This window comes from Malaclemys terrapin, chromosome 1 (assembly GCF_027887155.1).
Source record: "Malaclemys terrapin pileata isolate rMalTer1 chromosome 1, rMalTer1.hap1, whole genome shotgun sequence".
In the NCBI taxonomy this organism is placed as follows: Eukaryota; Metazoa; Chordata; order Testudines; family Emydidae; genus Malaclemys; species Malaclemys terrapin.
This window is the reverse complement of record NC_071505.1, coordinates 126,252,930-126,268,060: the sequence shown is the minus strand read 5'-3', so window position 1 is coordinate 126,268,060 and position 15,131 is coordinate 126,252,930. Positions and strand designations below refer to the sequence as shown.

Here is a 15,131-nt window from a genome sequence, read left to right as displayed (position 1 = left end):
TTTCAATAATGCTGCCAATTCTTGCTTCTCATCAGTGCCCAGCTGCACGATTATTAAAAAAAAGGCAGTCCCTGTTTTTCCTTCAAGTATTACTGCACTTTTGATTACAGAAAATGTTGCCAGACTGGAGTTCATATAACACAGACACTTACTGTACAGGTCATTCAAGTTAAAGAGACTTTCTGTTGTATTCAGCCAGATGTAAAACAGCAGAATGGTAAAAATCTTCATTCCAATACATCCATACAAAATCTGAACACATTTTGAAAAACACTATATATTCAGACCTGTATTTCACTTCTTAGTTTGGAAACAGTTTTGGAAGTAGTGGCTTATTCAACAGAATTCTGTAATGCAGAAATAAAATTCAAGACAATTATAGAGGCGCGTTAACTTTAAATGGCAGAACTTACCAATTGTTATCAAACTGCAATAACTTTGACAGACCAATTAATCCTACTATAAGTATAGGGAAAAAATCTGTTGACTTTTTCCACAGACAACCACTGTCTCTCTGAACATGTGCAGTATGCTTCTGGTACTCCTAAATGCCAGAAACAGAGCACAAAACAAATGGAGAGCAAGCCACAGGGCACTCTATTGCTAATTAAAAATGTATTGAAAAGTCCTCAAAAACATGCTTCCCACCCTAAATAAAAGTTATTACAAAGGTATTCATGGGAAGTTATGGCACAGCAAAATTCTGCTTAGAATGGCCTTTGTCAAGGCAAATCTGAGAAATGCAGCCAAGTATTAAAGTTAAATCACAAAAATAGGCATTGGGACTGTAAAAGTGAATTTTGGGAAATGCCCTCTATATAAAGTTCTCAGGTGTTTCTGTAAACCCCTGAAGGAATAATATTGTGAACAGCTGAACAACTCTTGCAAGGTGACAAGAACTCGGCTCTCAGTGAAGTCAATGAGTGTTGAGGGCATTCTTTAATTTACACAATCTAGCCCTAAATCCTCACCCGACTGCTGAAGGAGTGCAGTTAGAGCTATAGCTAGGAGTGGCTCTATAATTGTATCTTATCATGCATTTATATGATTTCATTGTTTGTTTTTCTCATGAAGTGATTTTACACAAAATGCTTTTTAAATTAAAAAATGGACTATATATTTACACGACATTACAGACCTGATTTTTTTTTTTTTTTTAATCACGGAAAGAAATCATAGGTGTTTAAATGAAACTCAAACTTTCTACTCTTGTGGACAAAATGAAAAACATGCAGAGATAACAATTTAGTAAGATGAAGCCTGAAATCCTTAGGGTTTTCATATTCTAAAGACTTTTTAAAATGATTTTTAACTCTGGCTTCTCCTAGGCATTGTACATTTATAAGAGTGATTAGATTCTGTCAAATGTTTAATTCAGTTGGAGATGGTTATGTGTCCTTTCCATATACAGCAAAGAGTTGAAAGGAACTTAGGCGAATGGTTCTGGTGAGACTGCCTTCAAAATGTATTATGACATCAAGGAAAACGGCAACACAATTACAAGTGATCATGTATAATGAGCTTTCTGTTAGTCTAAAAATCTATCAGAACAGCCACCCAAGTACTTGCAATTAAAAAAAGAAATAAAAAGAAAGAGAAGACAGACCAAGTGTCTTTGGATCAGAGTTGCAATTTTGGCAAAAAAAAAATTTTTTTTTTTTTTTTTTTTTAAAGTGGAAGTGGGCTGGCTGTCTAATCTCAGTAAAGGTGGATTTTTTGCTTACAGACAGGGTAGATAAAATGTGTTCCAAATTGAGGTTGAAAATAAAATCTCCCTAGATTATTATAATTTAAAGATGCACTAATCTGTTTTACACTCATATTTGATCAACAAACATGATCTAGCCTTAGTGCCCAGAGGTAGCAGAATGTACTACAAAGCAGGAGACCAGAAACTAATTCTGAACTCTTCCTCTTGCTCTCCCAATGAGACACGCTGGGAATGTATCACACATGGAATGCTTAGAAGAGGAGAGGGAAGTCAAATTCATGCTGCATAACAGCATTAAAGGAGCACTTGACCTTAAGGATAAAGGTGGTCTCCTGAGGTCTGTACACAAGTGAAAGGGAGGGTGGAGTACATCATTATGAAAGGGCAGGTTCAGGTACTTAATTTCATAAGCCAGGCAGCTTCCAATCTCTTATTTGAAATGGATTCATCACTCATGTGTGAGAATATGATGGTAGGGAGAGAAACTGTGACTAAATATGGTCAGATATTTGAGGCTGAGAAAGTCCTGAAGGCAGTAGCCAAAAATAGAGAATCAAAATAATAATTTTGACCATTTCAGAAAAGTTTGTCACAGCAAAGCAGGACCTTACTACCCACCCACCATTTAAAAAAAAGTTGTTGAATTTTGTATGTTTATAAGAATGCATTTAAGCAATAAGAAGGCAAAACAGAACCAAGTGCTAACTAACGTGAAAGAAAAGGTTAATGCAACATTAATATCCCAATGACAACTCCACAAGAGTGAGAAAATTCAGGGTTAATGTACCCACTGCAATCTGAACACTGCCCCCTTGTGTGTATGCATAACAAGTCTGTGATGAAAGCTCATATTAAAAGGTGTTACTACATTAGATAAATCTTTAAATTCAAGCAAGTGGCATTTCATCCTCGCTCCAAAGTGTTACAATGTCTATAATTGCACTCATAAAAAGTCAATTATATCAAAATGTATGGAAAAATATTACATTAGTTAAAATTTTATAAATAACTGAGCTTTGTTAAGAACATAAAAATGGCTATAATGGGTCAGACCAACGGTGCAATTAGTCCAGTATCCTGTCTTCCAACAGTGGACAATGACAGATGCTTCAAAGGGAATAAACAGAACTGGGCCATTGTCAAGTGATCCATCCCCTGTTGTGGAGTCCCAGCATCTGCCGGTCAGAGACATGGGGTTGCGTCCCTGAGCATCTTTGCTAATAGCCACTGATGGACCTATCCTCCATAAACTTACAAAATTCTGTTTTGCACACAGTTATATTTTTGGCCTTCACAATATACCTGACAACAAGTTTGACAGGTTTACTGTGCGTTTTGGGAAGTACTTATTTTTATTCGTTTTAAACATGCTGCCTATTAATTTCATCAGTTAACCCCTGGTTCATGTGTTATGTGAAGGGGTAAATAACACTTCCTTATTCACTTTCTCCACACCATTCATGATTTTATAGACCTCCATTCTGTCCACCCTTTGTTATCTCTTTTCTAACCTGAACAGTCCCAGTCTTTTTAAATTTTCCATAACCCAATTATGTTTGTTGCCTCTCTCTGTACCTTTTCCAATTCTAATAAGTCTTTTTTTGAGATGAGGCGACCAGAACTGCATGAAGTATTCAAAGTGTGAGGATACCATGGATTTATATGATATTTACTGTCTTCTTATCCATACTTTTCCTAATGGTTCCTAACATTCTTTTAGTGTTTTAGACTTCCACTGCGCATTGAGTGATTGTTTTCAGAGAACTATCCATAATGACTCCAAGATCTCTTTCTTGAGTGGTAACAGTTAATTTAGACCCCATCATTTTCTATGCATAGCTGAGTTTAGACCTTCCAATGTGCATTACTTTGCATTTATCAACACTGAATTTCATCTGCCATTTTGTTGCCCAGTCACCCAGTTTTGTGAGATCCCTTTATAACTCTTTGGAATCTGCTTTGGACTTAACAATCTAGTTTATTTTTGCACCATCAGCAAATTTTGCCACTGCACTGTTTACCCCTTTTCCCAGATCATCTATGAATATGTTGAACAGCAGTCGTCCCACTACAGATTCTTGGGGGAACCCACTATTTACCTCTCTTCATTGTGAAAAGTGACCACTTATTCTTTGTTTCCTATATTTTAACCAGTTACTGATCCATGAGAGGACCTTCCCTCTTAACCCATGACTTTGCTTAAGAGCCCTTGGTGAGGAATCTTGTGAAAGGCTTTCTAAAAATCCAAGTACACTACACCCACTGGATCACCCTTGTCTACATGTTTGTTGACCCCATCAAAGAATTCTAAGAGATTTGTGAGGCATGATTTTCCTCTACAAAAGCCGTGTTAACTCTTCCCCAACGAAGCATGTTCATCTGTGTTTCTGATAATTCTGTTCTTTACTAGTTTCAACCAATTTGCCTGGTACTGAAGTTAGGTTTACTGGCATGTAATTTCCAGGATCTCCTCTGGAGCTTTTTTTTTTTTTTTTTTTTTTTTTTTAAGATCGGCATCGCATTAGCTACCCTCTAGTTAATTGGTACCAAAGCTGATTTAAATGATAGGTTAACCATAGTTATGCAATGAAATTATGATGAAAATTAGAATCCTTTTCACAGTTTTGTTCTTTGTTTTACCATATTTGCTGCAGGTGGATTTTTACTCCAAAGTTAATTTGTTAATCTGAATTAACTTTTTAAAAAATATAAAAAATAAAAAACAAAACCTAACTGTAGTCTAGAAGTTGTGGTCAGGTTTGACTGGACTCTAAAAATGACCTCTGAGGATGGTAAACAGACTGTATTGTCAGTCTGTTCAGGATCTGCACATCACATGTCGGTAATCACGTTGGCTGTAGTCACTGGATCAAATGTTGGTAGTTATCCTAATTTGCTGTCTAGAGATGACTTACCACCTCACAACTGATTGCGACAATTAGTGGGTACCTAAATGTTGCTCTGACAATAAAATTGCCATGATAAAAATCTCTTGGACATTTTTAAAGTAGTTTCCTTCAAGTTATAATCCTCCTGAGTTTTGCAGTTGCTGCTCTTTAGGGATGCTACTGTTTTTAAGCCACAAAAAAGCCCCTATAATGCATCATTTGCACTGTTCATATCATACCAGTCCAATAACCTGCGTCATTAATTGACTTAACTATTTTTTCCCCCTCACATAAATTGCCACATAAGTCTCTAAGTTGAGAACTATTTTTCCACTAGTCAGATTTAATACGTGTGTAAAATTGATGGACTGCTTACTATTCTATCTACTTATTTCAGTTCACTGGACAAGTGTCAATTGACGCAAAAGGTCTGAGGTCAGTTACAATGACCAAGTATGGTCTTAATTCAGATTTCTATTATGAATCCCAATCCAGAGCTCTAACAGTGAACAAGGGATATTGAGGATGTTAAAAAACAAGACATAGGTACCGATTCAAGAAACACTCCAAGTTCACTCCAATTCAGGAAAGCACTTAAGGACATGCTTAACTTGAAGCATGTTACGTCTCACTGACTTCTATGGCATAAATGTAAGCATGTCTTTAAGTGCTTTCCTGAACAGGGATGCTTTCCTGGATCAGGGCCTTAGAGTATGTCTACACTGCAATAAAACATCCACAGCCCCTAGGTCAGCTGACTATGGCTCGGGCAGGGGTGGCTAAAAATAACGATGTAGACATTTGGGCCTGGGCTAGAAGCTGGGGTCTGGAACTCCACAAGGGGGGATGGATTTCAAAGCCTGAGCTTGAGCCCAAATGACTACATTGCCTTTTTCAGCACAGCAGCCTGAGTCACCCAAAAGCCTGAGTCAATTCACACCGGCTCTGAAACTAGGTGCTGGAGATTATTTATTGCAGTACAGTGACACCCTGAGAGTCACAAACCATCCACAGGGTGACAATCCTAGTCCCACTGATGTCAATGGCAAAACTCAAATTGACTTCAATGGGGTAGGATTTAATCCATAATCTCCCTAGAGCATTATCTGACTCTATTTTACGCACAGGCCAAGACAAAACATTCCCAGGAATTTTTCTTGAACGCTTTAAAAATAACGCTACCCAAGCCTCTGTCTGGACGTTGTTCAGCTGAGAGTGAGGAAGGGTCTTATTCTCTTAAGCTATTGATTAAAAAAAAAAAAAAGTTCAAATTGCATTTTTGATGTTATGTTGTACATGTATGTATTTCTCAGTTCATATAGTATTCAGAAACAACACAAGCACAAAACATCAAATGATCAAAAGGGCATCTTCAATTTTACGAACAAGGTCAAAGACTCAGTAATGAAAAATAGAAATTTCTAAGGATGTTCAGGTATTACCCTAACTAGGACTTTTTTTTAAAATCAACTCTTTCACTTTCATGTCCTAATATGAAATCAACTCTTTGGCAGGGTGATTTGTAATGCCTTGTACAGTAGCCTGGAGTATTTGCATTATACAGATTAGTAGGAGCTACCGCAGGGGTAGGCAACCTATGGCACGTGTGCCAAAGGCAGCAAGCGAGCTGATTTTCAGTGGCACTCATGCTGTCTGGGTCCTGGCCACCGGTCTGGGGGCTCTGCATTTTAATTTAATTTTAAATGAAGCTTCTTAAACATTTAAAAAACCTTATTTACTTTACATACAACAATAGTTTAGTTATATATTGTAGACTTATAGAAAGAGACCTTCTAAAAATGTTAAAATGTATTACTGACACTCGAAACCTTAAATTAGAGTGAATAAATGAAGACTCGGCACACCACTTCTGAAAGGTTGCCGACCCCTGAGCTACAGTTTAAGAACAGGTTATACTCAAGATGACCACAGTCAATGATTAAATCTGAGACCTTAATGTAAATCCAGGAGAAAACACCTGTTCAGTGACATTGGATACAACGCTCAACTCCGAAGATTATCAGAGGTATGCCAACACATATATACACCTCTACCTCGATATAACGCTGTCCTCAGGAGCCAAAAAAAAAAATATCTTACTGCGTTATAGGTGAAACCGCGTTATATCGAACTTGGTTTGATCCGCTGGAGTGTACAGCCCCGCCACCCCGGAGCACTGCTTTACTGTGTTATATCCGAATTTGTGTTATATCGGGTCGCGTTATATCGGGGTAGAGGTTTATATGCATACAATGTCCCCTCAATTATGTTATAGGAGAATATACATTATTTAGTCTGTTACCACTTCACTTAAAGGATACAAGGGTTGTTGTCATCAATACTGCAGTTGTCCAGGATCAGTGAAATTCCATCTAATCGATAAACCTGAATTAAAACAAATTTTCTTAATTTAATACAATTCTCAATACTGTTGGCGGCAAAGAATGAAAGAAATAACAAATAGAGACTGCAAAGATACAACAGACCCAGGGCACCTGCACATTAGTTTAACTAAAAGTATGTGATATATGTTAAGCCAAATTATAAAGAAAAAAAGTTCTTTTTAAACATAAATATAATAAAATATTCACACAAATGTACATTAATTTTACATGCCTCCTACTTCTAATATTTGTCTTAATGAGATATATCCTTGTATGGCTCATGCCTCACACACTAAATTGAAAACCTATGCTTCTGAATAGATTAAAAACCCCACGAACAAGTACATTTACATTATGTATATTTACATACTACTGGTGTGAAAACTCTAAGCTTGGTTTTAATTCTGGAAAACTTGATTTCAAACTGAGATTGGTGAGGCAAGCAGATCAAAGAGAGTGCAACCATCTTTTAGATTCACAGCCCAGAGACAGGTTTATACTTTTCTAAACACATTTGCTGTTTGGGGCAGATCTTTCATCTGCATCATTGTAAAACAAAAAAAATCACAAATTTACACTGCACCATGGATACCCTTTTCAATTGTAACTGATCACTAACTGTAAAAAAAAAAAAAAAAAAAAAAAAAAAGGGAAGTGGGGAGAGAAAAGGCTGAAATGTGAATCTCAACAGCATAACAGCAAACAATAACCAAATTAAGAGATTAATTTAACAAAATACCACTTTTATGAACCCCACTCCATACAATATTAGTATAGAATTTCAATGATTACATGAGCAAGTAACAGCAGAAATAGACAGAGACTGTAACTGACATAGCTTATCAGAAAACCCCCCCAAAGAAGCTCTGATAGCTCTTAAAAGCTATTTTAGCACATCTATGCTAACGTACATAACTATATCTAGAAGAAATTGAATTTGTAAAACAAGTTTTAAAATATGCATTCCATCCAGGCTATTTCTTGTGATTTCCACAGGACATCACATATGATATTACACTTCAAAGCTTGAACAAACAGTGACCTTTTAATAATCCAATTGTCATCTGCATTTGCAAGCAATTTTTTACACTCTGTGGCCAAACTCTGATCCACCCAGAACATTACCTTCTATTTTCCATCAATGAAATGTTGAACAGTAACATTAATCTACATCAAGTGCTGTCAACTGAAATAAGTCAGGCAGTTTGTTCAGGTCTGATTAAAATCAGACACTCAAGTGGCATATTAAAAAAATACTCTGTACAAGTAAAATTTAATTAAAAGTCTCAAGTGCTCAATAGTTACTGTGGTACTGATGAGTTTCCTTCAATCGATGGGAACATGAGCAGCAAACTACAGCACAAGCATCAACCTGTCCATATTCATGCAGTAAACAAGAAATGCTAATTACAAAACTCATGAACCACCATTTATATTAGCTTGAACAGCATAAAATGAGAAAATATACAGATAATTAAAACAACTGGGTTCCATTTTTTGCGTCTAGGAAGGCTATGTCCAATTCACTTACTTCTGTAGGTACACCATGAGTTACAGCAGAGTAGGTGTGATGAAGTAAGGCAGAAAGGAACCCTACTGTGTGCGCAAATGAAAGATTACTTTGGTAATGCTTCCTCTGAAACATTCTTCAAGGCAATCTTTGTTTACTAATGTTCATTATATGGTTGAGTTGACTATAAGTTTTTAAATTACAATGGCTCTCCCTCAAAAATATCCATCGGGGCTGGAAAAAAAAAATCTCAAAGAGTATCTTTTAAATCTTGCACCAACTTGGTACAATTTGTCTACAAAATGGGCAGTGGTCATATCCCTAAACTCTCAGATTATGAGCCGCCCCCCCAGCTTTCCCGCCTTACTCCTGGGCAGCACAGTTTCAACAAAGCCACACTAGCATGATTGACCAACTGGTGGTAATCCTTAATTTTCTTCTTTAAAGAGCAGTTCTTAGGCACAGAAGTACCTCTAAGTAATGAATATAAGGTGTGACACCTTTTCTATGGATTTCTACAGAGATGGGGGTGGAGGGGACAATATGTGAACCTCAGCAACCTTACCATCAAGGTAGTATGTAGTGTCCTGGGAAGAGTGTACAGGATGGAGATGTGGGGGAGGGCAGTTGGGGACTGATCAATTTTGTTTGAGAAGGGACAAATCTACACAAATATCACACACAGACACACACACAGGGAAGAAGTTAATGGTTGTTGCCCCCAGCCCTGCAAAGATACAAGTAACTTTTTGCCAGCACTTATGCCCATTGACCTGGATTAGAAGAAGGCGGCAAAAAAAGTAGCCTCTACTTACGTAGTGGTGCCTATTGGTGAACAATTAGGTACTGCACTGGATTAGCATAATGCCAGGTAATTTTCTGAAGGGCTGTTATGTTCTACAGGAACAATTATGCTGGTTTAAGCAATTAAATAAAACTGCAGTCTACATTTAGGCTGAAATCTTGGCCGCACTGAAATCAATGGGAATTTTATCAATGACATTAATGGGTCATAATTTCATCCTTACACCACCTGCGATTTTCACATCAATAAGTACTTGAAATCTTGAAAAGATAATATTGCATCACAATTTCTTGTACTGCTTTCTAGAAAGAATGCCACATTTGACAGTAAATGTCAGTTACTATCAATTAAGAAAATTAACGAAGATTAGACGATTATATAAACCTAATCAGGTAACTAAACACTAGACTCTCGATAAATACTGAATTAAACTGAAGCAACACTTTAAAAATAGTGTAACTAAACAATTATCTTTTAAAACACTGCTCCATAGTACCATTCTATAATGTGAACAATAGTCTGTAATTATGTTTCTTAGGACAATATCAAAATGGTGAACAAAATGGAGAGTCCAAATGTATCACACTTATGAAAAAGGCCTCCCATTCACAAAGGGACTTAAAAAAAGAGACATTGTCAGTTATTTTTCCCTTTTTTAAGCGGGACTTTCACAAGCTATTTATTTCAATGTGTAGAAGTCACTAATCAAAACAATCTCCCCAAATCTACAATACTGAAAAGCAATAATTACACTGCTCTACAGCCAAAATGCTTCTGAAATAAATGTAGTCAAACTTTACTAATTCTGGGTCACTGAGAACGGAAATTATGCTTAAAAGTGTTGATTGGCTCTAGTTTTCAAGATATGCTGTTGGGTCAGTATATACGACCCTTGACTTGGGAATGGCGGAGGATAAGTGAGTTATAAAGGGAAGGGATCTCAATTTAAACCAGAAATGACTAAAATACATCTTTGACTGGAGCTATGAATAAATCTATGACTGGGTTTGGACAGGACTTGCTTTTTTAGGCAAAACAATGAATGATGCAATCTGAAGCTGGTATTGCGTCATACATGATATGAATTGCATCATGTTATTCCTACAAGTCATGGATGATGCAATCATAACGAAGCTTACATCACTCTGCGGAACAAATTGCCCTAGATCAGCTCTAGAAATCATACAGTGTCGTGCTCTCTTATTTGTCAGTGTTTGATTTTGCAAAGGGACACATTTCTGTTTAGTCAAAGTAAGCAGCGATGCCTCGTACTTGTGTGAACAGTGCAGATAACTTCTGCTATGTTTGTGGTGAAATGACTTTTGCATCACAAAAGCGCAGTATAACCACTATGGTTAAGAAAGCCTATCACCTTTATTTTGGCTGCAAAATTGGAGGTCAGGACAAGAGGTGGGCCCCACACATATGCTGCAACACTTGTGCAACAAATCTTCGCCAGTGGTTGAACAGGAAAAGGAAATCTATGCCTTTTGCACTGCCAATGATTTGGAGAGAGCCAACAGATCATACCAGCAATTGTTACTTCTACATGGTGCCTCCAGTCGGGAAAGGTGTGTCAAAGAAGAAAAAGTGCACTGTGCATTATCCAAACATTCCATCAGCTATACGCCCAGTATCCCATGGAGAAGGACTGCCGGGTTCCTGATGCACCAGAATCATTCTCGAGTCAGACGAGGAAGAGGAAGAGGATGAAACTTCTGGTCCTGAACCACCAATGTCACAGGACCCACATTTTCTCCCATCCTCCTCCTCTGAACCACACCTCATAACACAAGGTGAACTGAATGACCTTGTCAGGGATTTGGAACTACCCAAGAGTAAGGCAGAGCTGTTGGGCTCCAGACTACAGCAGTGGAATCTCCTGGCAGGTGATGTTAGGGTTTCCATGTTCGTGACTGTCAAAAGGATCTTGTCCCATTCTTCTTCATGGAAGGTGATCTTGTACCCTGCAACAACATCGAAGGTGTGATGGCAGCCCTCAACATCATTCACAATCCAGATGAGTGGAAACTTTTCATTGATTCATTGAAGACGAGTCTTAAACCTGTTTTACTGCATAATGGCAATGTTTTGCCATCAATTCCAGTTGGTCAGGCAGTCCATATGAAGGAAACCTATGACAACATGAAACAACTTTTGAGGTGCATAAATTATGACCAACATCAGTGGCAGCTTTGTGGCGATTTGAAGGTTGTTGCTCTCTTGCTTGGTCTGCACACTGGATACACAAAGTACTGCTGTTTTCTCTGTGAATGGGATAGTCGTGCAAGAGATTCCCACTACATCAGGAAAGATTGGCCACTCCGACAGTCATTGGAGCCCGGGAGGAAAAGTGTTCAGCATCCACCACTTGTTGAATCAAGGAAGATTTTGTTACCACCCTTACACATCAAGCTGGGTCTGATGAAGAACTTTGTCAAGGCCATTGACAAAACACAAGCTGCTTTCAAGTACCTCCATGGAAAATTTCCAAGGTTAAGTGAAGCTAAGATAAAGGAAGGTGTCTTTGTTGGTCCTCAGATTCGTGAACTTCTTTGAGATGATGCATTTGACCATGCACTGCGTGGCAAGGAAAAGACGGCATGGAAAGTCTTCCAGTTAGTGGCAATAAATTTTCTCAGAAACAACAAGGCAGACAACTACAAGTTGTTGGTGGAAAATCTCCTCAAGGCATACAAAAGCCTTGGTTGCAACATGTCACTAAAGATGTATTTTTTGCACTCTCATCTAGATTTTTTTCCACCGAACTGCGGAGCAGCGAGCGACGAGCACAGCGAGCGATTTCACCAGGACATTGCAACAATGGAGAAACGCTATCAGTGCAAATGGAGCCCATCAATGCTTGCAGACTATTGCTGGACAGTGACAAGAGATGCTCCATTTAATGAATACAAGAGACAAGCCAAGAAGTGCTGAGTAGACACTGAATAGGACTAAACTATGTTCATAATAGTTTTTTGCCTTTTTTTCATAATAAATTTTATATAACCCTTTTGCTGATTTTTAAAGTGTTACATAAACAGGACAGGTGAAATATCATGTAAAGCAACCATACACATATGAAAAGACCTAGGTTTATAATTTATGATTAAAACTCTACTATCTACACAATATACATAGACATAAAATGTAAAAACTTAAATATCTTAGAAACCAGTAGCCAATCAGTTGTTTTAATTGTCATATTTGAACTCAGCACATCAAGATACATAATAAATAGCACATTTTATCTCTGAAGCAGATGACTTCTCAAAAATTGTAGACCAGTGTTATAGACCAATTTACAAATTGGCCTTCCCTCAACAAAAGATGCCAACTGAGTCCTAGAAAGAAAGACAAGTATGTATTGAGTATTATTTAGATATGTTAGGACATGTCAGTTCTGAGAAGTAGTAATTGCTAAATCAGACTGAACACTGAAATTATGCAGTCCAAAAGTTGCACAGCAGAGGTCAAATTCGCTGCTGCTGGCAGATGCGCAATTTTATTGGCATTAATGGAGATTTATCTGCTCACACCAGGAGTATATCATATCTCAGGTGTTTATTTTGTCTAAGGATGAAATTCACCTTTGTGTTGAGGGCCCAGAAAAATGCTCAGTGACTGCATGTGGGATATAGGAGGGGTTTAGCACCCCTGTAGTGCACCGAGGAAGTATGATTATATCCAGTTAGGAAGTTGCATGGATGGGCTTGGAAAAGAGCATTATTTAGTCACCTGTAGCCAGAAGGATAATGGTTGTGTCTGGGAGTTTTAGTTGTGACAGTGGTGAAGAGTAGGGAAAAAATAAGAGGCCCTTAGGCTCTGCTAGGGATACAACAAACCCTCTTTCTCTGTTGGCTGTAGGAGGAGGAGGCAAAAAGGCAAGACTGCCATCCCTCATATTATACCAGAATGCAGTATTTTCTTATAAAGTGCATGGAAGTTGTTATTACTGATTATTACTAGTTTAACATGAACATTCACAAGGCCCAAAGAAAGCATAAGTAACAGGAATTTAGACTACTGCTAGAGTTAAATTCAGACACCTCTAAAGTTGGCCCCATTACTCAGAATGTAAGAGGTGTGTGTGTGTGTGTGTGTGTGTGTGTGTGTGTGTGTGTGTGTGTGTGTGTGTGTGTGTGTGAGAGAGAGAGTGTTACCTACAGCCTCTAGTACAATGGAGCTGGAGTTCCTAATGGTACCCCAATACAAATAAATAAAACAACAAATACCTGTATTCTCTCCAAAACAACCAGGCACATTTATGGTTAAATAGGTGCTAAAGAACAAGACTGTGTTAAGCATAAAAGCATGGTAAGATTAAAAATCCCTAAGCAATTGTCTTGTTGGCAAAAAATTTAATGTGCTGTAATAAGAACTTCTACATGTCTTTAGACAAGATATGCTTCAACAGAAATGGCTCTTCCACTGGAACATGTGTGACTGGTTTTGTTTCTCAGTTCTATCTCTTGCATCATTATTTCAGCTACAGAGACAATACATATTTCACAGACATAGCATGTGTTGCAGCTATGGCACAAAAAAAGGGAACATTTTCCCTGCAAGCAAAATGAGATTATGTGAGTAGCTCTAGTAATCTATGCTAAAAGGCCCCTACTCTCACTGCCGGCAACAAACAGACAAGAAGAGGAACAAATTGAAAGAAAAATTTCTGACCACAAGGGGCTGCTGCTAGTAAACAAGAACTAGAAGAGACACGTCACGAAAACTGACACACACATCTTGTGATCACCAACAACCAATGGTGTAGGAAAAACCAACAACTGCAGCTACTGACTCTCACAGAAACCTACTTCAGGGATAGGGGCAAAATTCCCCTTTCTGCAGAGATTAGCTTCAGTAATTTGCACAATTGGGCCGTAAAGAGAAATACCAAATAGCCATATTAGGGATATGGAAAATAAACCTATTGACTATTTTTACTCCATGGTCTTTAGAACATGGTCCCTAAGAACTGTTATCTGAGATATTAGCATTGATCCTATAACAAAAGGAGTGAATGGATTTAAAGGTGGTCACTTTGCAAACCTTTTTCACAAAGGCTCCCTCTTTTCTGTCCAAGAATTAGTCTGACTTTTGGCCTGATGGACTTTTATTGAAGAGACAAAAGAGACCCCTTGTTAGAGATACCAATGGATTCATTTAGCTACTTTTTGTCCAGACTGATACTTTTGTGACTCTCCAAAAAGGACAAATACAGTTGATCCCAATACAGGTAAAATTTAAGGACTAAAGACTCGATAAAAAGTGAAAGTTATTTTCCTTTTCTCATGTTGGACTGGGGCAGAAGGAATCTCTCTTGATTAATATGGAAACTGGAATTTTTCTCTGAAGATGGAAATATATTTCTCAGGAACAATTTTGTCAGGATGATACGTAATGAATGGACATTTTATAGAAAATGTTGGGATTTCTTCTACCCTTCTGGTTGATGTAGCTGCAAGCAGAAATGGTACCTTCAGTGAAAGGAAATCTAAAAGAGCTCGTGTCACCTTCCTTTCGAATCCGCCATTTGTACCAAATAAATTACGCTGCTGGAGAAGATCAAACAGAATTTGGACTTCATCTGCTGGACTAGTTTTCGAAAATGCCTTCAGATACCGCAGGGAACAAATAATGGCAAGATCCTCACATAGCACGGAAGACTGAACCACAAAAATTTACCAGCCATTGCAACAAAACAAAAAACCCAAAAATAAAAAACACTTGCTTGACCTTTGCCATAATGAATCTTTTTCTCACCTGTCCAAAAAAACAAAAAACAAAAACCCTCACTCCCCCTTGGTTCTGTAGCTCCAGAAGATGTTCG

General features: G+C 37.8%; 1 protein-coding gene across 4 annotated transcripts in view; it reads right to left on the bottom strand.

Annotated features, from left to right (window-relative positions):
- Positions 1 to 15,131, bottom strand: part of ATXN10 (ataxin 10) — a 177,765-nt gene that overhangs the window by 21,710 nt on the left and 140,924 nt on the right. For 3 of the 4 annotated variants that reach the window (XR_008445974.1, XR_008445973.1, XR_008445975.1), the window contains exons 10-11: positions 6,921 to 6,984; positions 153 to 1,456 (exon numbers count right to left, since the gene is read on the bottom strand). Coding sequence is in view for 1 of the 4 variants with exons in the window: in XM_054038347.1 (XP_053894322.1) it covers positions 6,921 to 6,984 (64 nt within the window). In the remaining 3 variants the exon portion in view is untranslated. The remainder of the gene's footprint in view (positions 1 to 152; positions 1,457 to 6,920; positions 6,985 to 15,131) is intronic. The other variant, XM_054038347.1, reaches the window with a different exon arrangement.